General features: G+C 43.2%; 1 protein-coding gene across 7 annotated transcripts in view; it reads right to left on the reverse strand.

Annotated features, from left to right (window-relative positions):
- Nucleotides 1-18,850: 18,850 nt before the first annotated feature.
- RALB (RAS like proto-oncogene B) overlaps nt 18,851-24,644 on the reverse strand; it is a 60,478-nt gene continuing 54,684 nt past the window's right edge. For all 7 annotated transcript variants that reach the window (XM_033860336.2, XM_033860337.2, XM_073807863.1 and 4 more), the window contains 2 exons: nt 23,053-23,230; nt 18,851-20,392 (listed from right to left, as the gene is read on the reverse strand). In XM_033860336.2, the coding sequence (XP_033716227.1) occupies nt 20,273-20,392; nt 23,053-23,230 (298 nt within the window). In that variant the 3' untranslated portion in view covers nt 18,851-20,272. The remainder of the gene's footprint in view (nt 20,393-23,052; nt 23,231-24,644) is intronic.

The raw sequence follows: 24,644 nt of genomic DNA on the forward strand, positions 1-24,644 counted from the left end.
TTCTATCGTAGGCATGATCCTATGCTAGTTTTAAAAATCAATCCAATCGTTGGGTTTATGGCCAGTTACCTGTGTCCGGTACTTCTGGGTTACCTTGGTAGATTTCTCCCCTCCAAGGCTCTAGCTGGTCGACTCTTAGGAAATTTATTTCAGAAGAAAGAAATGTCAGTCCTGTTCTGGCTACTATGGCTATTACTAGGTGGGAATCCCCTCACCTGGCCAGTTAATCATACCTGCTCTGACACTGGCCAAGAAAATGAACTTTCTTTTATGGTCACTCAAGCTCAGTTAGAACAACGGTCTAAGTCTCAATCAAAAACTGTAACCTCCCATTTATTAGAAGAAAACCTCCCACAATTATGGGATGGGTTTATGTGGTTAACACCAGGCTATTTAAGTTTAAAGGCTTTTCTGTGTTGGGAACAATTAAATCATACTAGGAATGATCAGCCTAGTAACATTAGGAAATTAGGCTGGGTGCCTTATGAACAATGCCTACATGTTATTACCCTTAGAGATCAGGATTTGTATGGAATCGACTGGGTCAGACAACCAGAGATTCACTGGATCACACGAATGGGACTCAGTGGATCTGTAGTACTAATTTATGGCCTTGGCTTCCACCAGGATGGATAGGAAGATGTACCCTGGGAGTCCCATGGATTCCAGGTCATATCCATAACAATTTAGAGATGACCCCAGCCAATTTACCACTGGCATGAGCCCTATGCGTCAAGAGATCCGTATTCCGCTGGCATGACCACTTAGCAGCTATTTTTGCGCCTTCAGTAGGATTGGAGAATATAATCAGCCATACTGAAGCCTTAACAGAATTCACTCAACAGCTTTAAATGACTGTAACCAGGCTATCAGCCTGCTGAATTTCGAGGTCTCTATGATGAGAAAGGTGGTGCTACAAAACGGCGTGGCCCTTGACATCGTTACAGCATCTCAGGGAGGCACCTGTGCCATGACTAAAACCGAACGCTGTGTTTTCCCACCTGACGAATCCCCTGATGGAACACCTTTAATGAACCCAATGAGAACTCGGATTTCTGCCTTAAGTCCTAAGTCTTGACGACCTCTTCAGAAACTGGTTTGCCGTGGGAAGCTCTTGGCTTAAATATTTACTTATAACTCTATTAATGTTATTAGCTATATTATTTGTATGTTGCCTGTTTTACAAGATTGTTGTTTCTTGTTTTACCAAATGTGTGCCTGAGCCTCCAACAAAAATAATGATGACGAAGAGACTTGAAGCGGTTGATCAACTCTATGGTTCTGTATGACATCAATGACTGTAACAGTGCAGCTCTAGACGTGGGAAGATGCAAGAGGGGATTTTTTCCTGGACCATAACAGACTAGTAACGCAGGTGGTCCAGAGACCTTCGGTTACTGTTACAAGGCCTGGTCCAGTAGTAGCACGTTGAGTGGCCTCTCAGCAAAATCTTTGCCAGACTTGGGGATAAGCCTTCCTAGCACCATGGGACGAAATGGCCATGAAATGCCTCCCAAACCATGGTCGAATTTATGACCATGAGGGGGCGCTCCCAGCTAAACATGGGCACTTGCCATCCACCTCTGCGAGGATTAAGCCGCTGCAGCCGCCGACCTTCAACACCCCCTGAAAGGAGCTCGGGGTGGAGAGCAGAAAGGAGGCCCTCTGTGCGCTGGGAGAAACTGGCAGGACAGGCCTTCAGATAGTTAGATATTTTCAGGACAAGATTTTATGAGCCCAGTTCCCGTTTCTCCTCACATCTAGAAAAGCACTAAAATCATAAATGGTGACGTCTGCTTCTCACGCCGAGCAGCCACCTTCTGTAAGACTGTGCTTGACCGGATGGCACGAGCCCCCTTCACCAAAATCACGTACCTACTGACCTTCCTCCTGCCCCTTGGGAGCAGCTCCTCAGAGCCATCTGAAAGGCTGTCTCCTGGGCTACAGTCCTCAAGTTGCCCCAAATAAAACAACGCACAGCTCTCAGGCTGTGCGTTTCCCTTTCAGTTGGCAATAATGACTGAGCGTTAATGGAGGAGGCCAGTAGGATAAAGAGGCTAATAAAGAAAACGCAGCTTTCGGCTTCTCTGATTCACCGGCCACCTTGAGTGGAAGCCTGGAGGGCTGAGAAGGCCGGACAGACCACCAAGAAGCCGCCTGGGCCCGAACCAACGTTCCTGTGGTCGGCAGGGGAGGCACTGGAAGGGGGAATGTCCTGAGTGCCCTCCTGTGAGACGCCCGCGGGGCAGCCCCAAGCAGCCCCAGTTCCTTGCGAATATCTCGGATGAGAGACTCCCGCACGCCGACTGATGGCCCGAGTGCCTGCCCGGCTCCAGATCCCACTCTGTCTGTCCTCATTACTCCAGTGGAGCCTCACGTCACCCTCGATGTGGCAGGTCAGAGAACTGAGCTTCTTGTGGACACCAGAGTCACCTGCTCTGTTGTGACTTGGCCGGGCAGCCCCCTCCCCAACCGTGACTGTCCTGTGTTGGGAGTTATGGACAGCCAAAGGGAAGGCGCTTTACTTCTCCCATTGCCTGCAGAGTCCGGCCCATTATTATTATTCACTCCTTTTTGTATATGCCACAATGCTCTGTCCCCCTCCACGGAAGAGATTTGCTAAATCAATTAGGAGCTAGTATGTTCTTAGGACAGGATAAAATCCAAGGAGGTAAAGAATTCAAACAGAGCGTGCATCTATTAGTAGCCCCAGATGACCCACCTGCTGGTCATCCAAATATTCCCCAAGACATCCCCCAGGAAATGAGAGAACAAGTAGATTGTGCCGTTGGGGATACCTTGGTGCCAGGGAGGGCAAAATGTATTCCCCCAGTAGAAATACAATGAAGGAAAAATATCCCTGGAAGAGACAGTAAAGCCTGAGGCCATGAGGGGATGCAACAGCTGCTCAGCAAATTCCTAAAACATGGACGCATGAGGCCCTGCCAGTCCCCTTCCAACGTGTCAGTGCTGCCTGTTCAGAAGCCTAAGCGGGAGTGTCGGTTTGTGCAAGACGTCGGAGCACTGAATGAGGCCGTCATCCCTATTCACCCACTGGTGCCAAACCACATACCCTCCTCACCTAAATGCTGGGGAGCGCTCGGTATTTCTCTGCTTTGTACCTCAAAGATGCACTCTTCTGAATTCCCCTTCATCCAGGCTCTCAATACGTTTTTGCCTTTGAATGGAGGGACCTTGACATCCTGAAGGCTCCCCAAAATACTGGGGCAGTGCTTCTGCAGGATTTTTAGGACAGCCCCCATCTTTTTGGAAACATGTTATCAAGGAAGCTGAGGGAACTCAGCCCTGAGGAGAGAACTCTTGCTATAATATGTTGATAACTTATTGATAAGTAGTGAGAAAAAGCAAGATTCAGATCAAAATACTGTTAAACTCCTAATTTTCTAGCAGAAAGGGGACAGAAAGCCTCCCCAACTAAGGCTCAGATCTCACAGCAACGGGTTCAGTATTTAGGATTCGTTTTGACACCAGGGGCTCGAGCCTTGGCCACAGAGGGAAAAACCGCAATGAGTGCATTACCATATCCAACCACAGAGGCAGGTCTGATCTGTTAGATGAACCTCTTGACAACCCAGAGGTCAAATGGTTTACCAACAGGAGGAGTCATATAGGCATGGGAGCCTGAAAGACAGGGTATTCCAGTTAGTCTAGGTGAAGCCACAGAAGCCAAGGCCCTGCCACTCCAGAATCAGCCCAGAAGGCCAAGCTAACAGCATGAGTGGGGGCTTTGCAATTAGGGAAGGTTACAAACTTAAATATTTTTACTGACTCTAAATATGGGTTCCACGCCGCTGCCACGGACTCCGGGGGTGGGCACCAGCCACTGCATCTGCACACCCCTACCAAGGGGATAATGGCCAGCACACGCTGAGGGAAGATGAGGCAGGCATCCACACGAAAAGCAGTCCTCGCACCAAGAATATTAAAACCGTGCAAGATACACAGGGGTGCTCTCATGTAAAAGTAGCCCTCCAAGACCACAGTAGATAATTGTTCCTCCTAACGTCACAGAGTAAGAGAAGTATGAGTACAGTGAGGAAGCAGAGGAAGCACTCCCGATTAACAGATCAAGAGAACTTCCCTGGAAGAACGAACAGTGAGACAGGCCTCTTTAGTCTGATAGACAGACGCCAAGTTCCAAAAGGAGATAATGAAAATACTGAAGGAATAAAGAAAGGCTAGCGACAGAAGTGCAAATTAATGTAAAAAGGAACTAGAAACTAGAAGGAGGAGCCAAGAAAAATTAGAAAATTCATTTCCTGAGACAAAAGCTGAGCTCAAGGCAGTGAAGAGCAGAATGAATAATGCAGAAGAACAAATAAGTGATCTGGAAGATAGAAAAAATGGAAATCACCCAGCCAGAACAGCAGACAGAAAGCCAAAGGAAAAAAAATTAAAGCACAATAAGTGACCTATGGGATAATATAAAGCGTGCCAATCTACGCATAAGAGGGATTCCAGAGGAGCAGAAAGAGAAAAAGGGATCAAAATGTATTTGAACAGATTATGGCTGAAAACTTCCCACACCTAAAGAAGGAAACAGATATCCAGGTACAGGAAACACAGAGGGTCCGAAACAAGATGAATACAAACAGACTACACCAAGACATATTATAATTAAAATGACAAAATTAAAGACGATTCTAAAGGCAGCAAGAGAAAAACAAAGAGTTAATTACCAGGGAACCCCCATAATGCTATCAACTGATTTCTGTACAGAAATTCTGCAGGCCAGAAGAGAGTGGCAAGACATATTCGAAGTCACGAAAGGAAAGAATCTGCAACCTAGGATTCTCTACGCAGCAAGATAATCAATTAGAATAGAAGGAGAGAGAAAGAATTTCTCAGACAAGCAAAAACTAGAAGAATACAGCAATACTAAAACTATCCTAAAGGAAATATTGAAAGGTCTTCTCTAAATAGAAAAGAAGGGACTTCCCTGGTGGCGCAGTGGTTGAGAGTCCACCTACCGATGCAGGGGATGCGGGTTCGTGCCCTGGTCCGGGAGGATCCCACATGCCGCGGAGCGGCTAGGCCCGTGAGCCATGGCCGCTGAGCCTGTGCGTCCGGAGCCTTGCTCCGCAACAGGAGAGGCCACAACAGCAAGAGGCCCGTGTACTGCAAAAAAAAAAAAAGAATGCGCCTGCCAGTGCAGGGGACACGGGTTTGAGCCCTGGACTGGGAAGATCCCACATGCCATAGAGCAACTAAGCCACAACTACTGTGCTTGTGCTCTAGAGCCCACGAGCCACAACTACGGAAGCCCATGTGCCTAGAGCCCATGCTCTGCAACAAGAGAAGACACTGCAGTGAGAAGCCTGCGCACCACAACTAAGAGTAGCCCCCGCTCACCACAACTAGAGAAAGCCCGCGTGCAGCAACAAAGACCCAACACAGCCAAAAACAAATAACAAATTAATTAATTAATTAATTTAAAACAAAAGAAAAGAAGCAATAATCTATAGGAAAAAGAATATCAGAATCAGAAAGTAAATCATTTAAATAAGCTAGTATACAGATTAAAACTTTTTTTAAATTAAAATAAAAATTTTGTGAAAGCAATGATAACCACAATGAACAGCAAAATAATAAACATGAAGATGTAGTAGAGGACATCAAAATCGTGAAAGGGGGGGAGGATAGTAAGATTTTTGTTTTAGACTGTGTTTGAGCCTAAATGACTATCAGTCTAAAGCAAGTAGATATAGGAAGGGGTTAACATACTTGAAAAACAAGGTAACCACAAGTAAAAAACATACAATGGATTCACAAAAAATGAAAAAGAGAACACAAGCATGAAATAAGAGGAAATCATCAAACCACAAAAGGAAAAACAAAAAGAAAGGAACAAAGAAGAAATACAGAATCAACTAGAAAGCAAGGTTTAAAATGTCAATAAATTATCAATAATTATTGTAAATGTCAGTGGACTAAATGCTCCAATTAAAAGACATATACAGCAGAAACTAATACAACATTGTAAATCAACTATACTCCAATAAAAATTAATTTAAAAATAAATAAAAGAGAGAGTGGCAGATTGGATAATGAAACAAGCGCCCACCGTATGCTGCCTACAAGAGACCCATTTTAGGGCAACAGACACACAATAGATTGAAAGTAAGGGGATGGGAAAGATATTTCATGCAGATGAAAGGACAAAAAATCAGGGGTCATAATACTCATATTAGACAAAATAGACTTTAAAACGTGGGCCATAAGGAAAGATAAAGAAGGACACTCTATAACAATAAAAGGATCAATACGAGAAGAGGATGTTATACTCATCAACATATATGCACCCCATATAGGGGTACCCAAATACATAAAACAAATACTAACAGAGAAATTGACAGGAATACAATAACATAGGAGGTTTTAACACCCCCAGACATCAATGGACAGATCGTCTACACAGAAAATCAATAAGGCCACAGAGATCCTAAATGATACAATAGAACAGTTAGATTTAATTTATCTTTTCAGGACATTACCTCCAAAAAAACCCAAAAATAAACCAAAACAAAACAAAACCCAAATGAAAACAAAGCAGCATACACATTCTTTTCAAGTGCACATGGAACATTCTCAAGGACTGACCACATACTGGGGCAGAAAAAAAGCCTCAACAAATTTGAGTCTAGAAATTATGTCAAGCATCTTTTCTGACAACAGCAGCATGAAACTAGAAGTCAAACACAGAAAAAAAAAAAATGAGAAAAAACTGATTACATGGAGACTAAACAACATGCTAATAAAAAACCAATGCGTCAACAGTGAAATCCAAGAGGAAATTTTAAAAAATACCTTGAGACAAATGACAATGAAAACACAACCTTACAAAATCTATGGGATGCAGCAAAGGGAATTCTTAGAGGGAAGTTCATAGCCATACAGGCCTTCCTCAAAAAAATGGAAAAATCTCAAATACCCTAACCTACTATCCAAAAGAATTAGAAAAAGAAGAACAAACAAAAGCTAAAGTCAGCAGAAGGAAGGAAATAATCAAAATCAGAGAGGAAATAAATAAAATAGACATTTAAAAAAATAGAAAAAAATCAAGGGCTGGTTCTTTGAAAGGGTAAACAAAATTGACACACCTTTGGCCTGGCTCACGAAGAAGAAAAGAGAGAGAACCCAATTAAACAAAATAAGAAATGAAAAAGGAGTAACATCAACTGATACCGTAGAAATACAAAAAACCTTAAAAGAATACTATGAATATTCATATGCCAACAAATTTGACAACCTAGAAGAAATGGACAAGTTTCTAGAAACATACAGCCTATCCAAAACTCAATCAAGAAAAAATAGATAATTTGAACAGACCAATCACTGGAAGTGAAATAGAATCTGTAAAAAAAAGAACAAAAAAACCCCCCACAACAACACTGCCCCCCACAAAACAACAAAACCTTCCTACAAACAAAAGTCCAGGACCAGATGGCTTCACAGGTAAATTCTACCAAATGTAGAATGAGTTTGAAAATGTTCCTTCCTCTGCAATTTTTGGGAATAGTTTCAGAAGGGTAGGTGTTAACTCTTCTCTAAGTGTTTGATAGAATTTCCAGGTGAGGCCATCTGGTCCTGGCCTTTTGTTTGTTCACAGTTTTGTAATCAGAGACAATTTCAGTACTTGTAACTGGTTTGTTCATATTTTCTATTTCTTCCTGGTTCAGTCTTGGGAGATAATGCCTTACTAAGAATTCGTTCATTTCTTCTAGGTTGTCCATTTTATTGGCATATAGTTGCTTATAGTAGTCCTTTATGGTCCTTTGCATTTCTGTGGTGTCCGTTGTAACTTCTCCTTTTTCATTTGTTACTTTGTCTTGTTTAATTTTTATTTATTTTTTGGCCACACCATGCAACATGTGGGATCCTAGTTCCCTGAACAGGGATTGAATCTGTGCCCCCCTGCAGTGCAAGCATGGAGTCTTAATCACTGGACCACCAGGGAAGACCCCTTATTTTATTGATTTGGGCCCTCTCCCTTTTTTTCTTGATGAGTCTGGCTAAAAGTTTATCAATTTTGTTTATCTTTTCAAAGAACCAACTTTTAGTTTCATTGATCTTCTCTATTGTTTTCTTAGTCTCTATTTCACTTATCTGTTCTGATTTTTATGACTTCTTTCCTTCTACCAACTTTGAGTTTTGCTTGTCCTTCTTTATCTCGTTGCTTTAGGTGTAACTTAACATTGTTTGAGATTGTTCTTATTTCCTGAGGTAAGCTTGTATTGCTATAAACTTCCCTCTTAGAATTGCTTTTGCTGTATCCCACAGGTTTGGGATCCCTGTGTTTTCATTCTCATTTTTCTCTAGGTATTTTAAAAATTTTCTCTTTGATTTATTCAGTGATCCTTTGGTTGTCTAGTAGCATATTGTTTAGCCTCCATGTGTGTGTGTTTTTTTGCATCTTTTTGCTTGTATTTGATTTCTAATTTCTTAGCGTTGTGGTCAGAAAAGATGCTTGATATGATTTCAGTTTTCCTAAATTTATCAAGGCTTGCTTTGTGGCCCAGCACGTGATCTATCCTGAAGAATGTTCCATGTGCTCTTGAGAAGAATGTGTATTCTGCTGCTTTTGGGTGGCACACTCTATAAATATCAGTTAAGTTCATCTGGTCTAATGCGTCATTTAAGGCCTGTGTTTCCTTACTGCTTTTCTGTCTAGATGATCTGTCCATTGATGTAAGTTGGGTGTTAAAGTCCCCCACTACTATTGTGTTACTGTCAATTTCTCCTTTTATGGCTGTTAACATTTGCCTTATGTATTGAGGTGCTCCTGTGTTGGGTGCATATATATTTTCAATTGTTTTATCTTCTTCTTGGATTGACCCCTTGATCATTATGTAGTGTCCTTCTTCGTCTCTTTATTTTAAAGTCTTTATTTTAAAGACTATTTTGTCTGACTATTGCTACTCCAGCTTTCTTTTGATTTACATTTGCATGGAATACCTTTTTCCTCTCCCTCACTTTCAGTCTGTATATGTCTCTAAATCTGAAGTGGTTCTCTTGTAGACAACATATATACAAGTGTTGTTTTTGTATCCATTCAGCCAGTCTGTGTCTTTTGCTTGGAGCATTAAATCCATTTACATTTAAGGTAATTATTAATATGCATGTACTTATTGACATTTTATAAATTGTTTTGGATCTGTTTTGTTGGTCTCTTTTCTTCCTTTCCTCTTAGTTCTCTTGTGATTTGATGACTATCTTTAGTTTTGTGTTTTGCTTCTTTTTTCCTTTTTCTGTGTATATGTATTATAGATTTTTTTTGTGGTTACCATGAGGCTTTGATGTAACCATCTACATATATACATGATTGTTTTAAGTTGCTGGTCTCTTAATTTCAAATGCATTCAAATATACTGCATTTGTACTCTCCTCCTCTCATGATTACTGGTTTTGATATCATATTTGTGTGTGGATGATCTCCTAACTTTACTGTGTGTTTGCCTTTACTGGTGAGCTTTCCCATTTCATAATTTTCTGGTTTCTAGTTGTGGCCCTTTCTCTTCTGCCTAGAGAATTTCCTTCAGCATTTGTTGTTAAGCTGGTTTGGTGGTGCCGAATTCTTTTAGCACTTGTACGCAAAGCTTTTTTTTTTTTTTTTTTTGCGTTACGTGGTCCTCTCACTGTTGTGGCCTCTCCCGTTGTGGAGCACAGGCTCTGGACGCGCAGGGTCAGCGGCCATGGCTCACGGGCCCAGCCGCTCCACGGCATGTGGGATCTTCCCGGACCGGGGCACGAACCCGTGTACCCTGCATCGGCAGGCAGACTCTCAACCACTAAGCCACCAGGGAAGCCCTATGTAAAGCTTTTGATTGCTCTGTCAAATCTGAATGAGAGCCTTGCTACATAGAGTATTTTTAGTGGTAGGTTTTTCCCTTTCACTTTAAATATTTCATGCCACTCCCTCTGGCCTGCAGAGCTTCTGCTGAAAAATCAGCTGATAACCTCATGAGGATTCCCTTGTATGTTATTTGTTGCTTTCCTATCATTGCTTTTAATATTTTCTCTTTATCTTTAGTTTTTGTCAGTTTGATTACTATGTGTCTTGGCGTGTTCCTCCTTGGGATAATCTTGTATGGGGCTCTGCACTTCCTGGACTTTGATGATTGTTTCCTTTCCTATGTTCAAGACGTTTTCAGCTATTACCTCTTCAAATATTTTCTCAGGCCCTTTCTCTCTCTCTTCTCCTTCTGAGACCCCTATAATGTGAATGTTGGTGTGTTTGATGTTGTCCCAGTGGCCTCTTAAACTGTCCTCATTTCTTTTCATTCTTTTTTCTTTATTCTGTTCTGTGGCAGTGATTTCCACCGCTCTGCCTTCCAGCTCACTGATTCATTCTTCTGCCTCATTTATTCTGCTATTGATTCCTTCTCATGTAATTTTCATTTCAGTTCTTGTATCGTTCAACTCTGTTTGGTTGTTCTTTATATTTTCTAACTCTTCGCTAAAAACTTCTTGTAACTTCCCAGTGTGTCCATTCTTTTCCCAAGTTCTTGGATCATCTTTATGATCATTACTCTGAACTCTTTCTTAGTAGATTGCCCGTCTCCACTTCACTTAGTTGTTCTGGTGTTTTATCTTGTTCCTTCATCTGGAACATATTCCTTTGCTGTCTCATTTTGTTTAAATTTCTGTTTATATTTTTATGTATGTAGTAGCTTAGTTACATTTCTTAACCTTGAAGTGGCTCTCTGTAGGTGATGTCCTATGTATCCCAGCAGTACACTCTCCTCTTGTCACCCAAGGACCAGCTGGTCCCAGGGTAGGTTCTGACCTGTGTTTGCAGACTCAGTTCAGCAGGCTGCAGGATCGTAGATTCCTTGCTTCTCATGTCTGCCCCCTGGTGGGTGAGGCTGCTCAAGAGGCTTGTGCAGGCTTCCTGGTGGGAGGGGCTGGTGCCTGCCCACTGGTAGGTGGGGCTGGGCATGTCTAGAGGTGGCTGTGGGCACTAGAAGTCTTTAGGCAGCCTGTCTGCTGATGGGTGAAGGTGCGTTCCAGCCCCATTGGTTGTTTGGCCTGAGGTGTCCCAGCACTGCAGCCTGCAGACTCTTGGGTGGGGCCGGGTTTCACTGCCAAGGACACGAGACATCTGCCTCCAGCCTGGGTTCACATAGGTCCACCACCAGCTTATAACCCCAGAGAGAGCCACAGCTGCCCCCTGCCTCCCCAGGAGACGCTCCAAGACCAGCAGGTAGGTCTGGTTCAGACAACTATGGAATCACTGCTTTTGCCCTGGGAGCCGGTGGATGCGGGACCTTGTGTGCGCCCACCAAAGTGGAGTCTCTGTTTCCCCAGTCCTGTGGAGCTCCTGCACTCAAGCCCCTCTGGCCTTCAGAGCCAAATACTCTGGGGGCTCCTCCTTCCGATGCCAGACCTCTAGGCTGGGGAGCCTGGCATGGGACTCAGAGCTCTCACTCCTGTGGGAGAACCTCTGCGATATAATTATTCTCCAGTGTGTGGGTCGCCCACCTGTGTGGTATGGGGTATCCTTATATTGTGGGTGCTCCGCTCCTACCAAGCAATAATGGCCTACGAATAGTGTCTAGAAATACAGGAGTTATCTAACCACTGCTGTGAGAATAGAAATGGTTAAATGTGACTTTCAAGGACCAGAGCTGGAGTGGGAAAGAGAAAAAGTAAAGCGTTTCCATTACAAGCCCTTCTAGACCATTAGAATTTCCAGCACATGCACTTATAATTTTGATTAAATAATTTTAATGAATTAAAAAAATACCAAAGTCAAGTTTACTACTACTAACATTAACTGTATATGTTAGTATTTTCCCACTGTTTTTTCTTTTTTAAAATTGACATATAATTGACTTACAATGTTGTGTTAGTTTCTGGTGTACAGCAGAGTGACTCAGTTATACATATCTATACATTCTTTTTCATAGTCTTTCCCATTACAGTTTATCACAGGATATTGAGTATAGTTCCCTGTGCTATACAGTAGGACCTTGTTTATCCATCCTATATGTAATAATCTGCATCTGCTAATCCCAAATTCCCAATCCATCCCTCCCCCCTCCCCCTCCCCCTTGGCAACCACAAGTCTCTTCTCTATGTCTGTGAGTCTGTTTCTGTTTCATAGGTAAGTTCATTTGTGTCGTATTTTAGATTCCACATATAAGTGATACCATATGATATTTGTCTTTCTCTGACTTACTTCACTTAGTACGATAATTTCTGGGTCCATCCAAGTTGCTGCAGGCATTATTTCGTTCTTTTTTATGGTTGAGTAGTATTCCATTGTATATATATACCACATCTTCTCTATCCATTCATTTGTTCTTGTACATTTAGGTTGCTTCCATGTCTGTCTTGGCTCTTGTAAATAATGCTTCTATGAACACAAGGGTGCATGTATCTTTTTGAATTAGAGTTTTGTCCAGATATATGCCCAGGAGTGGGATTGCTGGATCATATGGAAACTCCATTTTGAGTTTTTTGAGGAGACTCCATACTGTTTTCCATAGTGGCTGCACCAACTTACCTTCCCACCAACAGTGTAGGAAGGTTCCCTTTTCTCACACCCTCTCCAGCATTTGTTATTCGTGTATTTTTTAGTGATGGCCATTCCAACCAGTGTGAAGTGATACCTCATTGTACTTTTGATTTGCATTTCTCTAATAATTCGCAATGTTGAGCATCTTTTCATGTGCCTGTTGGCCATCTGTATGTCTTCTTTGGAGAAATGTCTATTTATGTTGTCTATCCATTTTTCGATTGGGATGTTTGGTTTTTAGAGTATGAGCTGTTTGTATATTTGGAAATTAAGCCCCTGTTGGTCACATCATTTGCAAATATTTTCTCCTAGTCTGTAGGTTGTCTTTTCATTTTGTTTATGGTTTCCCTTGCTGCATTAAAGCTTGTAAGTTTACATCCCATTTGTTTATTTTTGCTTTTGTTTCTATTGCCTTGGGAGACTGACCTAAGAAAACAGATACAATTTATGTCAGAGAATTTTTGCCTCTGCTCTCTTCTAGGAGTTTTATGGTGTCATGTCTTATGTTTAATTCTTTAAGCCATTTTGAGTTTATTTTTGTGTATGGTGTGAGGGTGTGATCTAACTTCATTGATTTACATGAGGCTGTCCAGCTTTCCCAGCACAACTTGCTGAAGACACTGTCTCTTTTTCATTGTATATGCTTCCTTCTCTGTCAAATAATTGACCATAGGTGTAGGGGGGTATTTTTGGGCTCTCTATTCTGTTCCATTGATCCATATGTCTGTTTTTGTGCCAATACCATGCTGTTTTGATTACTGTAGCTTTGCAGTATTGTCTGAAGTCTGGGAGGGTTATGCCTCCTGCTTTGTTCTTTTTCCTCAGGATTACTGTGGCAATTTTGGGTCCTTTGTACTTCCATATAAATTTTAGAATCATTTGTTCTAGTTTTGTGAAAAACGTCATGGGTAATTTGATAGGAATTGCATTAAGTCTGTCGATTGCTTTGACCATTTTAACAAGATTAATTCTTCCAATCCAAGACCAAGGGATATCTTTCCATTTCTTTGAATCATCTTCAGTTTTCTTTATTAATGTTTTAGAGTTGTCAGCATAAAAGTCTTTTACCTCCTTGGTCAGGTTTATTCCTAAGTATCTTTTTTGGGGGGTGTGATTTTAAAAGGTTTTTTTTTTTTTTCTTTTTTTTTACATTCCCTTTCTGATATTTCACTGTCAGTTTAAAGAAATGCAACCAATTTCTGTAAGTTAATCTGGTATCCTACCACCTTGCTGAGTTCATTTATCAGTTCCAGTAGCTTTTGTGTGGAGTCTTTAGGGTTTTCTATAAATAGTTTCATGTCATCTGCATATAATGACAATTTTACCTCTTTCCTTCCAAATTTCTGCATCTATTGAGATGATCATGTGGTTTTTGTCTTCTGTTGCTGTAGTATATCACACTAATTGATTTGCATATGTTGAACCATCCTTGTGAATTTGGGATGAATCCAATTTGGTTGTGGTGTATGATCTTTTTTATGTGCTGTTGGTTTCGATTTGCTACTATTCTGTTGAGAATTTTTGCATCTATATTCATCAAAGATATTGGCCTGTAATTTTCTTTTTTGGTGGTATCTTTGTCTGGTTTTGGTATCAGGGTGCTGGTGGCTTCACAGAATGTCTTTGGGAATGTTCCTTCCTCTTCAATCTTTTGGAAGAGTTTGAGAAGGATCGGTATAAATTCTTCTTTGTATGTTTGGTAGAATTCACCTGTGAAGCCATCTGGTCCTGGACTTTCATTCGTAGGGAGTTTCTTTGGTTTTTGTTTGTTTGTTTGTTTTTTAACAGATTCTATTTCACTTCTAGTAATTGGTCTGTTCAAATTATCTATTTCTTCTTGATTCAATATAGGTGGACTGTATGTTTCTAGAAACTTTTCCATTTCTTCTAAGTTGTCAAATTTGTTGGCTTATAATTGTTCATATTATTCTCTTATGATATTTTGTATTTCTGCAGTATCGACTGATGTTACTCCTTTTTCACTTCTTATTTTATTTGGGTTCTCTGTCTTCTCTTCTTGGTGAGCCTGGCCATAGGTTTGTCAATTTTGTTTACCCTTTCAAAGAACCAGCTCTTGGTTTTATTGATTTTTTTCCTATTGTTTCTAAAATCTCTATTTTATTTATTTCCTCTCTGATCTTGATTATTTCCTTCCTTCTGCTGACTTTCGGTTTTGTTTGTTCTTCTTTTTCTAATTCTTTTAGGCGGCAGGTTGGGTCGTTTGAGATTTTTCTTGTTTCTTGAGAACGGGTTGTATTGCTATGAACTTCCCTCTAAGAAATGCTTTTGCTGCATCCCATAGATTTTGTATGGTTGTGTTTTCATTGTCATTTGTCTCAAGGTATTTTAAAATTTCCTTTGATTTCCTCATTGACCCTTTTTTTAATAGCATGTTGTTTAGTTTCCATGTAATCGTTTTTTTCTCTTTTCTTTTCCTGAGGTTGATCTGTAGTTCCATCCCACTGCGGTCAGAAAAGATGCTTGAAATAATTTCTGTATTCTTAAATTCATCAAGATTTGTTCTGTGCCCTAGTATATGGTCAGTCCTAGAGAATGTTCCATGTGCACTTGAAAAGAATGTATATTCTGGTTTTGGGAGGGAGGTAATGTCCTGAAAATATCAATTAAGTCTGACTGTTCTACTGTAACATTTAGGATCTCTGTTGCCTTATCGATTCTCTGTCTGGAAGATCTGTCCATTGACGTGTGGTGTTAGTCTCCTACTACTATTGTATTCCTGTCAATTTCTCCCTTTATGTCTGTTAGTATTTATGTGTTTGGGTGCTCCTATGTTAGGTGCATATATGTTGACGAGTGTAAAATCCTCTTCTTGTATTGCTCCTTTTATCATTCTATAGTGTCCTTTATCTTTCTTTATGGCCTTTGTTTTAGTCTGTTTTGTCTGATACGAGTATTGTGACACCCCACTTTCTTGTCATTTCTGTTTGCAGGAGGTATCTTTTTTGCACTCCCTCACTTTCAGTCTGTGTCTGTCCTTTACCCTAAAGTGGGTCTCTTGTAGACAGCATATTGTAGGCTCTTGTTTTATTATCCAATGTGCCACTCTCTGTCTCTTGATTGGAACATTTAGTCCATTGACATTTAAGCTACTATTGATAAATATGTATTTATTTATTGGCAGTTCAGCCTTGTTTTCCAGTTGATTCTGTGTTTCTTCTTTGTTCCTTTTTTTCTCCTTTTGTGGGTTGATGTGTTCCTTTTATATTATGCTTGTGTTCTTTTTGGTGTTTGTGAATCAATTATGTTTTTGATTTGTGGTTACCCTGTTTTTCAAGTATGTTAACCACTTCCTGTATCTGCTTGCTTTAGATGACAGTCATATAGGTTCAATCACATTCTAAAAAAAAGAAAAAAATCTACATTTTCTTACTCTCCTCCTCCACATTTTATGATTTTGATGTCCTCCTTTACATCTTCATGTTTATCCTTTTGCTGTTCATTGTGCTTATCATTGCTTTCATAAGAATTTTGATTTTTTTTCCTTTTAATCTGTATACTGGCTTAAGTGATGATTTACTTTCCAATTGTGATTTCCTCTTTCCTATGGCTTCTTGCTTCTTTTATATTTGGAGAAGACCTTCCAATATTTCCTTTAGAGTAGGTTTAGTATTGCTGTATTCTCTTAGTTTTTGCTTGTCTGAGAAATTCTTTCTCTCTCCTTCTATTCTAAATAATCTTGCTGCGTAGAGTTTCCTAGGTTGTGGATTTTTCCCTTAGGACTTCTTTGAACATATTTTGCATCTCCCTCCTGGCCTGCAGCACTTCTGTAGAGAAACCAGCTGATAGCCTTATGGGGGGGTTCCCTGGTAATTAACTCTTTGTTTTTCTCTTGCTGCCTTCAGAATCCTCTTTAACTTGCCATTTTAATTATATGATGTCTTGGTGTAGGTCTGTAGTGTTCATCTTTTTGGGGACCCTCTGTGCTTCCTGTATCTGGATATGTTTCCTTCTTTCTTTAGGTTTGGGAAGTTTTCAGCCATAATTTCTTCAAATACATTTTCAATCCTCTTTCTTTCTTCTCCTTCTAGAATCCTTATTATGCATAGATTGGCACACTTTATATTATCCTGTAAGTCTCTTAGATTGCCTTTTTTTTCCATTTGGCTTCCTGTCTGCTGTCCTGGCTGGGTGATTTCCATTATTCTCTCTTCCAGATCACTTATTTGTTCTTCTGCATTATTCATTCTTCTGTTCACTGCCTTGAGCTCAGCTTTCATCTCAGCAAATGGTTTCTAAGTTTTCTTGGCTCCTCCTTCTAGTTCCTTTTTACAGTACTCTGCATTTCTGTCAATAGCCTTTCTTAATTCCTTCAGTACTTTCACTACCTCCTTTTTGAACGTGGTGTCTGTTAGACTCCATTTCATTGTTTTCTCACGGGCGCTCTCTTGATCTTTTCACTGGGAGTGGTTCCTGTGATGCTTCATTTTACTTGTATTTCTCTTGCTCTATTAGTTAGTTTAGGAGAAACAATTATCTACTGTGGTCTTGGAGGGCTATTTTAATGTGGGGGCATCCCTGTGTAGCCTGCATGGGTTTAATATTTTCGGTGCCAGGGCTGCTTTTAGTGCGGGTGCCTGTTGCCTCCTTCCTCGGCATGTGCCGTTACCAGCTTGACAGGGGTGTGACTGGTGTTGTGACCAGAGCCTGCACCGGATGTTACCCAGCACCTCCTATTTGCTCTGTGACCGTCGCAGCCCTGTCAGGGGTGGGGTCTGCTTCCTAGCTGTTGGAGTAGAAGCCCCAGCCCATTTCTGAGCTGTGTTTCTGAGATGCGGTGCAAGGTAGGAGGGATTGGGGCACTCCCACTGGGAGAGGATGCGGACTCCTCCACCGGAGCTGTCCACCTGTGAGTGTGCTCTGTGGTGCCACCTGTCACCCGTTGTGCAGGCTCACAAGGTACACTGTTGTTGGCACTGCCCTCACCCCCGCCTGCACCGTGGGGTACTTTCCCACTGTTAGTACTTATCCACTGTTAAGCTTCTATACTATTTTATTATAATATAGTGTTTAGACCAACGTAGGTGAATCTTATACCCCAATTCCATTTAGTTTAAATTTATATATCAATCATTTGCCTAACCTACAGCATCTATTTTTTTCCCCCACATATTCATGTCACTGGTGTCAGGATGGAGTCACATAATTTGGCAAGTTTTTCCTTAGTGGTACATAAATTATGGTGATGTCTTATCATCAGTGGTGTCTGCTATTTGATGAACTAGGACACTTGTAGGGACACTTATACATCTAGGTATTGTTCCCCTGCATCACTTGTTGAATCTATCGCCTGTTTGTTAGGTCTTTTTCTACTGCTCTGCCACTCATCACACTGCAGCCATGTGCTGGCCTCTAGGGTCTTTTCCTGAGCACCTGAGTGAGGGCCTCCGGACCGGCTGCTCCCAAGCCTGGGAGCTCACATGGCTCCTTCAGGTCTCAGCTTAAATGTCACTCCCTCTCAGACACTTGCTGACCATCCAGTTGAAATCAGCTCTATGGCCCAGAAACATTTCCTATCCTATTACCCAGTTCTATGATCATCAAAGCACTTTCTGTGATATTTTCAATTATTTGTCTCTTTCCTCACTAACGCATAAGCTCCAGGAGGATAGAGCTCTGGCCTATCTTGTTCAACACAATATTGCAGCACTTGGAATAGAGCCTGACACCAAGCAGGTGCTCAAATATTTCTAGAAAGAAGACTTCAGGAAAATAGTTACCCTATGGACACAATATCTAGTCATTTAGCAAGGTAGTATGTTTCAAATTTATAAAGAACATTGCTTCCTTATTTTCCTATGGAAAAGAATCTCATCTCTATAAATCATTTTGTTGGGAAGATCCATTTCTGATCACTATCCAGTTAAATATAATTTCAGAAATACACTAATGGCATAAACTAAGAATAATTTCCATAGCATGGAACAATTCACACCATCCTTAATTTATGTGTACATATTCCAAACCTACCTACTCTCGACCAGAACTGATATCAAACAGGTGGCAAACTAGGAGGAAAAGAAAAAGGTTGTTTCAAAAAATGCAAGAGTGTGATTGATTACCTTCAACTTTTTAAATTTAAAGAAGAGTAGTCATCTCTTCCAAAGGAAAGATGAAACTAAAGTTACTGTTTATACTTATAAATTTCCCCCAGCCCAATTCAAAAAATTAACTGAAATAAAGTTTGCAGAACATCTAACAAGAACGATAATGAATACCTGTCCATTTCTTTAATACTTACATTTTACATATATGACAAAAGGATAAAATAAGAAGGCTGAAATTCTGAAAAGCTGTAAATTTCTGCTTTTTTTAATTGAAAAAAAGCCCACGATTCTTTGGGAGGTGATACAAGAGTGTTTGTTTTCCGGTCAGATCATAATTTCTACAATTTCTGTAATAACCATAAATTCCAAGGGTTCCCATTCTCCCCACCCCAATTCACTTTTGGCACCTGTATGTGAAATATCACTTCTGAAAAATGGGGAAAAGTATGCTGAGCACTAGGTTTTTATGGCTGTCCTCCTTTGCTCATGAAACATTTTCTGACTGCTGAATTCAGAAGGTTGACACAAGAAAGACTATCTCATCCATAAAAACCTTCGCCTACCTGACGAGACGGCTGTCCCGGAACAAACTTATATCAGAAACAGCAGCCAGCTCTCAGAGGTAAAGGGGCAGTGGCTTCTCCACTTCTGAATTTACTGAGCAATTCTATGAGAGGTAGCAGGTGTCTGGCACAGGCTCTGGCTTCATGAGTTTAGAACACAATCTTAAGTCACCACGTTCTTCAGAGGAACTTGGGCTACATTGAAAGAAACAAAAGAAAAGGTCCTCTCAGCCTCTGCCAGGAGGAGTGGGTCAGGACAGAGCGTGGGTTGCGGATGGAGAAGGAGGGCCCTGACCCTATGACTGGCAATTACGAGAGGATTTAGCCAAAGGACTTCGTTTTAAAATTCTGATTAGAAAAGTGTATCATTTATACAGTATATTGCTCTTGAGTCTTCATGTCGCAAGAAGCTCCTACACAAAAATCAGAATGCCACAGGAGAAAAGCGGCCAACACAGACTATAACTGGCTGATACTTAACTACGAAGGGTACAACTCTTCCTTCTTTCCTACTGAGAAGGATTTCTGGGCTTGGTGTTGATCTGTTTGGCCCCATTCAACTTTATTTTTTTAGCTCTGCTTCAGATCCACAGGGTATGGCCAAGAGACCCCAAAAAACCTCCGAATTTTCCAGCGTCATTAGAACCTAATGGATGTTTCTGAGAACCACTGTTGAGCTGACAAGGGTGGGGGTAGCCTCACCCCACCCTCGCCTCCCAAGACCTAATAAAATAAGACACTTTTATTTCAAAACAGAAGACGCTATGTTACAAAACTGGGGAAAAAGTAAGAAGTTAGGAAAGTCCTTCTTAATTAACACTTGGCTAACGCCTGCCTGTAGCACTACATACGTGGCTTATTTTAGGAAGGAAAAGAGGGAGGAAACTCTGAAACCTCCCGACAGAGGAGCCATCCCATTGCACAGTCAAGGGCTTATTTCTTCTGCCAGCCACTGGTTCACAAATATTTTCCCCATTTACAGAAGCGTGTGTGAATGAGGTTGGGGAGAGCAGGGAACAGGCCGAGAGGTCGACTGGAGTCTTGGCTTGAGGAACCTGCCCTCTGTCCTTAGTGGCGAGCGACATGGTCCAGCACCCTGGCCTTCACAGTAAACAACATCTTTCTTTAAAACTTTTCTTGTTCTTGCTGCTTTTCTTGCCGTTCTTGTCTTTGTTTTCTGACATCTTCTTTGCTCTGATCTCTCTCATGAGGTCAAAGAACACCTGGGGTGGGGAGGAAGGGGTGAAAAGAACAAGGAAGAAAAAGCCATTTAATGATTTAATGAAGCAATTCGACCAAGCAGGGTATGTAATTATAGTTTAAAGTATATATAAAGCCAAATGTATTCTTAAAAACCATGGGCCATCAAAAACAAAAGGTCTAGGGCTTCCCTGGTGGCGTGGTGGTTAAAAGTCCGCCTGCCAATGCAGGGGACACAGGTTTGAGCCCTGGTCCGGGAAGATCCCACATGCCACAGAGCAACTAAGCCCATGCGCCACAACTACTGAGCCTGTGCTCTAGAGCCCGCGTGCCACAACAACCGAAACCTGTGAGCCTAGAGCCCACACTCCATAACAAGAGAAGCCACCGCAATGAGAAGCCCGTGCGCCGCAACGAAGACCCAATGCAGCCAAAAATAAAAATTAATTAATTTTTTAAAAACCCCAAAAAACAAAAGGTCTAGAGCAGAAGAGAACAACTAATGTTAGAAATGTATTCTAATTCCACAAAGGAAACCTCTCTGCTCACATCATACAACGGGTCAAGCTAAGGGCAGCAGCGTCATACCATTAGTACCACTCAGCAGCTTATTTCAAACTGATGAAACCTGTTCTGGGGATAAGTATGATGAAGGATGAAACATCACAGGAGAGACCGACAACAGTTAGAGACACCGAGAGTGACAACAGTCAGCAGGCGTCCTGGCTTCCAACCACCGAGAGTGACAACAGTCAGCAGGCGTCCTGGCTTCCAACCACGGGGACAGGGAAGGGAGGAGAGCGCCTCAGGGCCCCGCCACGTTCCACCGAGCTGAGGAGTCCTGCCCTGAGCCTAAAGGCACGAGCGCCATCACGTAGGACGGCTTCGCAGCCTAACCCCGACGGCAGACTCAGATCGGGGAACGTAGCAGGTGGGGCGGAGGAGGGGATGCAGCTTGAACAAACAATGGGGCCCCCGATGCAGGGCAGGGGGGCGGAGGGGCAGAGGGGGTGTCACCCTCCCACGTCTGCCCCTCCCTGCCCCGCTCCGCGTGATGCCAGCTGCAGGGGCTTCATCAACAGCTGATGAGACGTGTCATTGAATGCCAGCATGCTATCAGTTGTCACAGTGGCCTGGGTTTTGCCCCCTGCTACCAGCAACCACGCCCGGGTACCGACTACATGCCAGCAGCCAAAGTACGCCTCCTACAAAGAAAGATTTGAGATTTCTCACAGAGAAGACGGAAGACTTCTGAGACTGAGTGTAGTCTCACACTCAGCGTGAGACTGAGTGTAGCCTTTGACCTTTGGACGTTTGCGCAGAACAGGCTCCTGCTACTTTCTAGAGGAAAGCGAGACTGGGCTTTCTGAGTGGGGGACTCCACGAGCCCTCACCACTAGCTCAGGGTGCAGGAAAGGACCCCCCCAAACTGCATCAGGCTGACCTAAGCACCCCTTTCCTTCAGCCTCTCAGGAAAGCGCCCCCTCCCCCATAACAGGGACCGTGAACAGCTTCGAATGTCGCCGGTTCTGCCTCGTCCTAGCAGCACAAGGCAGGCGGAGGGAGGGGAGGAAGGGCGTGTGTCCAGCTTCACGCGATGCCCAAGCTGTTCATCGCCAACCTCCTTTCCTGTGACCTGTTCACAGCGAACACAACGCTGCCCGGCATCAGCTTCTGCTGGTTCCCGTTTGGCAGGTCCGGCCGGTCCCGGGCAGGAAGGGGAGGTGACAAGCCGGTGTGACGGCTCCCACCCCCCAGGTCGGCAGTTCCAAGCCCGGAAAGTCTTCCTGATTTTTTAAAAATAAACTGCACGACTGGACTTCCTGTGTGTTTTCTAACTCTACAGCTAGAAAACAATTTGATAGAAACGGAAAGATTTGGAAATGCACAAGAATCAACGTAAGAGCTGAGATAGCAATCAAAGAAAAGGGAGCTGCCGCGTGAACCTGCTTCGCGCGGCAGATGCAGCTTAACAGACTGACGTTGTTGGAGAGGCTTCCAAAGCAGACGCCTCCCAACACCAGCGTCCTTCCAGCAACCCCGCAAGCTGAAGTGACACCTGGCTTCAAATCCCTTTCTCCTCAGGTGAGAAGCAAAGGAGAAAGGAGAAGGGATGTGAGGGACTCAGGTGCTGCACAGACGGCGCAGACGCGTCCACGGCTTGGCTGCAAAGCGACGCGCGTCGGTCTAACGGAACCCAGGCCGTGACCGCAGAGAGACGACCTCAGCTTTTAGGTCTGGGGCAACCGATTTGAACTTCAGCTTTTTAAAAGAAGCCCTCACAATCGCAATCACTGGAAGGTGGGTTTTCAAACCATCGGTGTTCATCACTGTCAAGGTCATCCTTTCCTTCACTTCAGAGATTTGAACGAAAAACTACGCTGGGGGTGGAGAAGAGGGGAGAGGTCCCTGGACGCAGAGACGAAGTTATTAAAGACTGGACCCCTTGGCTCTGCCGGTGGGCAGGGAGGTGAAGAGAACAAATCTACCCAACCCGCCAGCGAGGGCAAAATCAAGGGCCCCCGAGGCGCCGGCCCTGCGCCTGGAGGACGCGGGCCGCTGAGGCCGCGAGGGCAGGGTCTGTGGAGGCCGCGCCCTCCCCGTGCCGCTTGTGTGACGCCAGGACCCCCGCGAGGTGCCCCCCCCCGGCTCCCCAGGACCAGCAGGGGGGAGCGGGGCCCACCTTGTCCACGTTGGCCCGCGTCTTGGCCGAGGTCTCCACGTACTGCACGCCCCACTCCTCGGCCTTGGCCCTGGCCTCCTCCAGCGGCACCTGCCTCCGCTCCTGCAGGTCAGACTTGTTCCCCGCCACCAGCAGCGGGACTTTATCTTCTTCCGCCTTAACGCGGAGGATCTGTTCCCTGGGTGACAGGTCAAGAAGAAGGCGACTGAGCAGGCCAGGCCGGGCGCCGGTCCCCCCACAGGCGGGCCGCTGGCCCAGGCCCGTCCCCAGGGGGCACCGCTCCAGCCCGTGGCCAGCCAGCGACTGCAGGCTCTGCTCCCAGCTTGCTGCGCCCCAGGGACGCGGGTGCTCACTACGGACGCGGGTCTGGGGGCTTCCCTGGAGGTCCAGTGGTTAGGCCTCTGCGCTCCCAATGCAGGGCGTCCGGGTTCCATCCCGGTGGGGGGGAACTACAATCTCGCATGCGGCATGGTGTGGCCAAGAAATAAATGAATAAAATGAACAGCAAAACGGGAGAAAAGTTCTTAAAAAAAAAAACAACAACGCAGGTTTCTGGGCCCAGGAGCAGATATGTGGGCAGGAGCCCAGGATTCTGCATTTCAACAGCATCCCCAATTTAGGCTTCGGCCAAAAAACAAAACAAAGGAGAAACGTGGGACCCTCTGTGGTAGAAACCAGATGAAAGAAGTATCTTCATATACGAAACGCTTAATAATGCCCCTGGGGGAAAAAAAAGTCTGATTTCTTTGTGAGAATAAAAGCCATGAAACCCAGGGATTTTCATATGGTCTGTTAGCAGACCGTGAAATCAATGCAGTGGGACAAAAACCGGTGATTCTTTTTCCTCAGTCAAGTAGAATATTACAGAGAAGCAAAGCAACATTCGAGGGACGCTCACAGTAAAGGTAAGTACGGTTTTGTGCCACTCCTGCTTCAACTCTGTCTGCACCTGTGCACCCCGCCCCCGCCCAGGTCTGTGAGGCAGGAGCCCCACTTCAACATGCCTTATTTTTCTACTACAAAGTGGGGGAAAAAAATGAAATACTATAAGGCCTATGGAAAAGTACTTCAAAAACATCTTCTCTAAAATAACTGCTACCTGTAGCACGTTAAAGTTTACCTCTACTAAAAATAATCAGCTACCTAAAATCATTTTGGAAAAACAGAGTATTCAAGAAATTAAATATTCCGCTTCCATTATTTTGAACCAGGGGGAACCTGCCTACTTCTGTATTCCCACACATTCCCAAAAGAGACCCCTTCAAAAACGTTTTGGTGGGGACTTGCGCTGACTTTTATATAATATGGGGTGACATTTCACAATAATAATTTTTCACAGTTGGCGTGTAGTGGACTCACAGTGTCAGGTTAGTTTCAGGAGTGCAGCACAGTGACGCAGTTACACAGATACACGCACCCCTCCTTTTTCAGATTCTTCACCCTCGCAGGTTATTACAAGATAGCGAATAGAGTTGGCTGTGCTGTACAGCAGGTCCTTGCTGGTTCTCTACTTTGTATGCAGACTGTGTGTCTGTTAATCCCAAGCTCCTGATTTACCCCCCCTTAAAGCAAAATGAAAACTAAGCAGATGC

Source organism: Tursiops truncatus, chromosome 7, assembly GCF_011762595.2.
Source record: "Tursiops truncatus isolate mTurTru1 chromosome 7, mTurTru1.mat.Y, whole genome shotgun sequence".
In the NCBI taxonomy this organism is placed as follows: Eukaryota; Metazoa; Chordata; class Mammalia; order Artiodactyla; family Delphinidae; genus Tursiops; species Tursiops truncatus.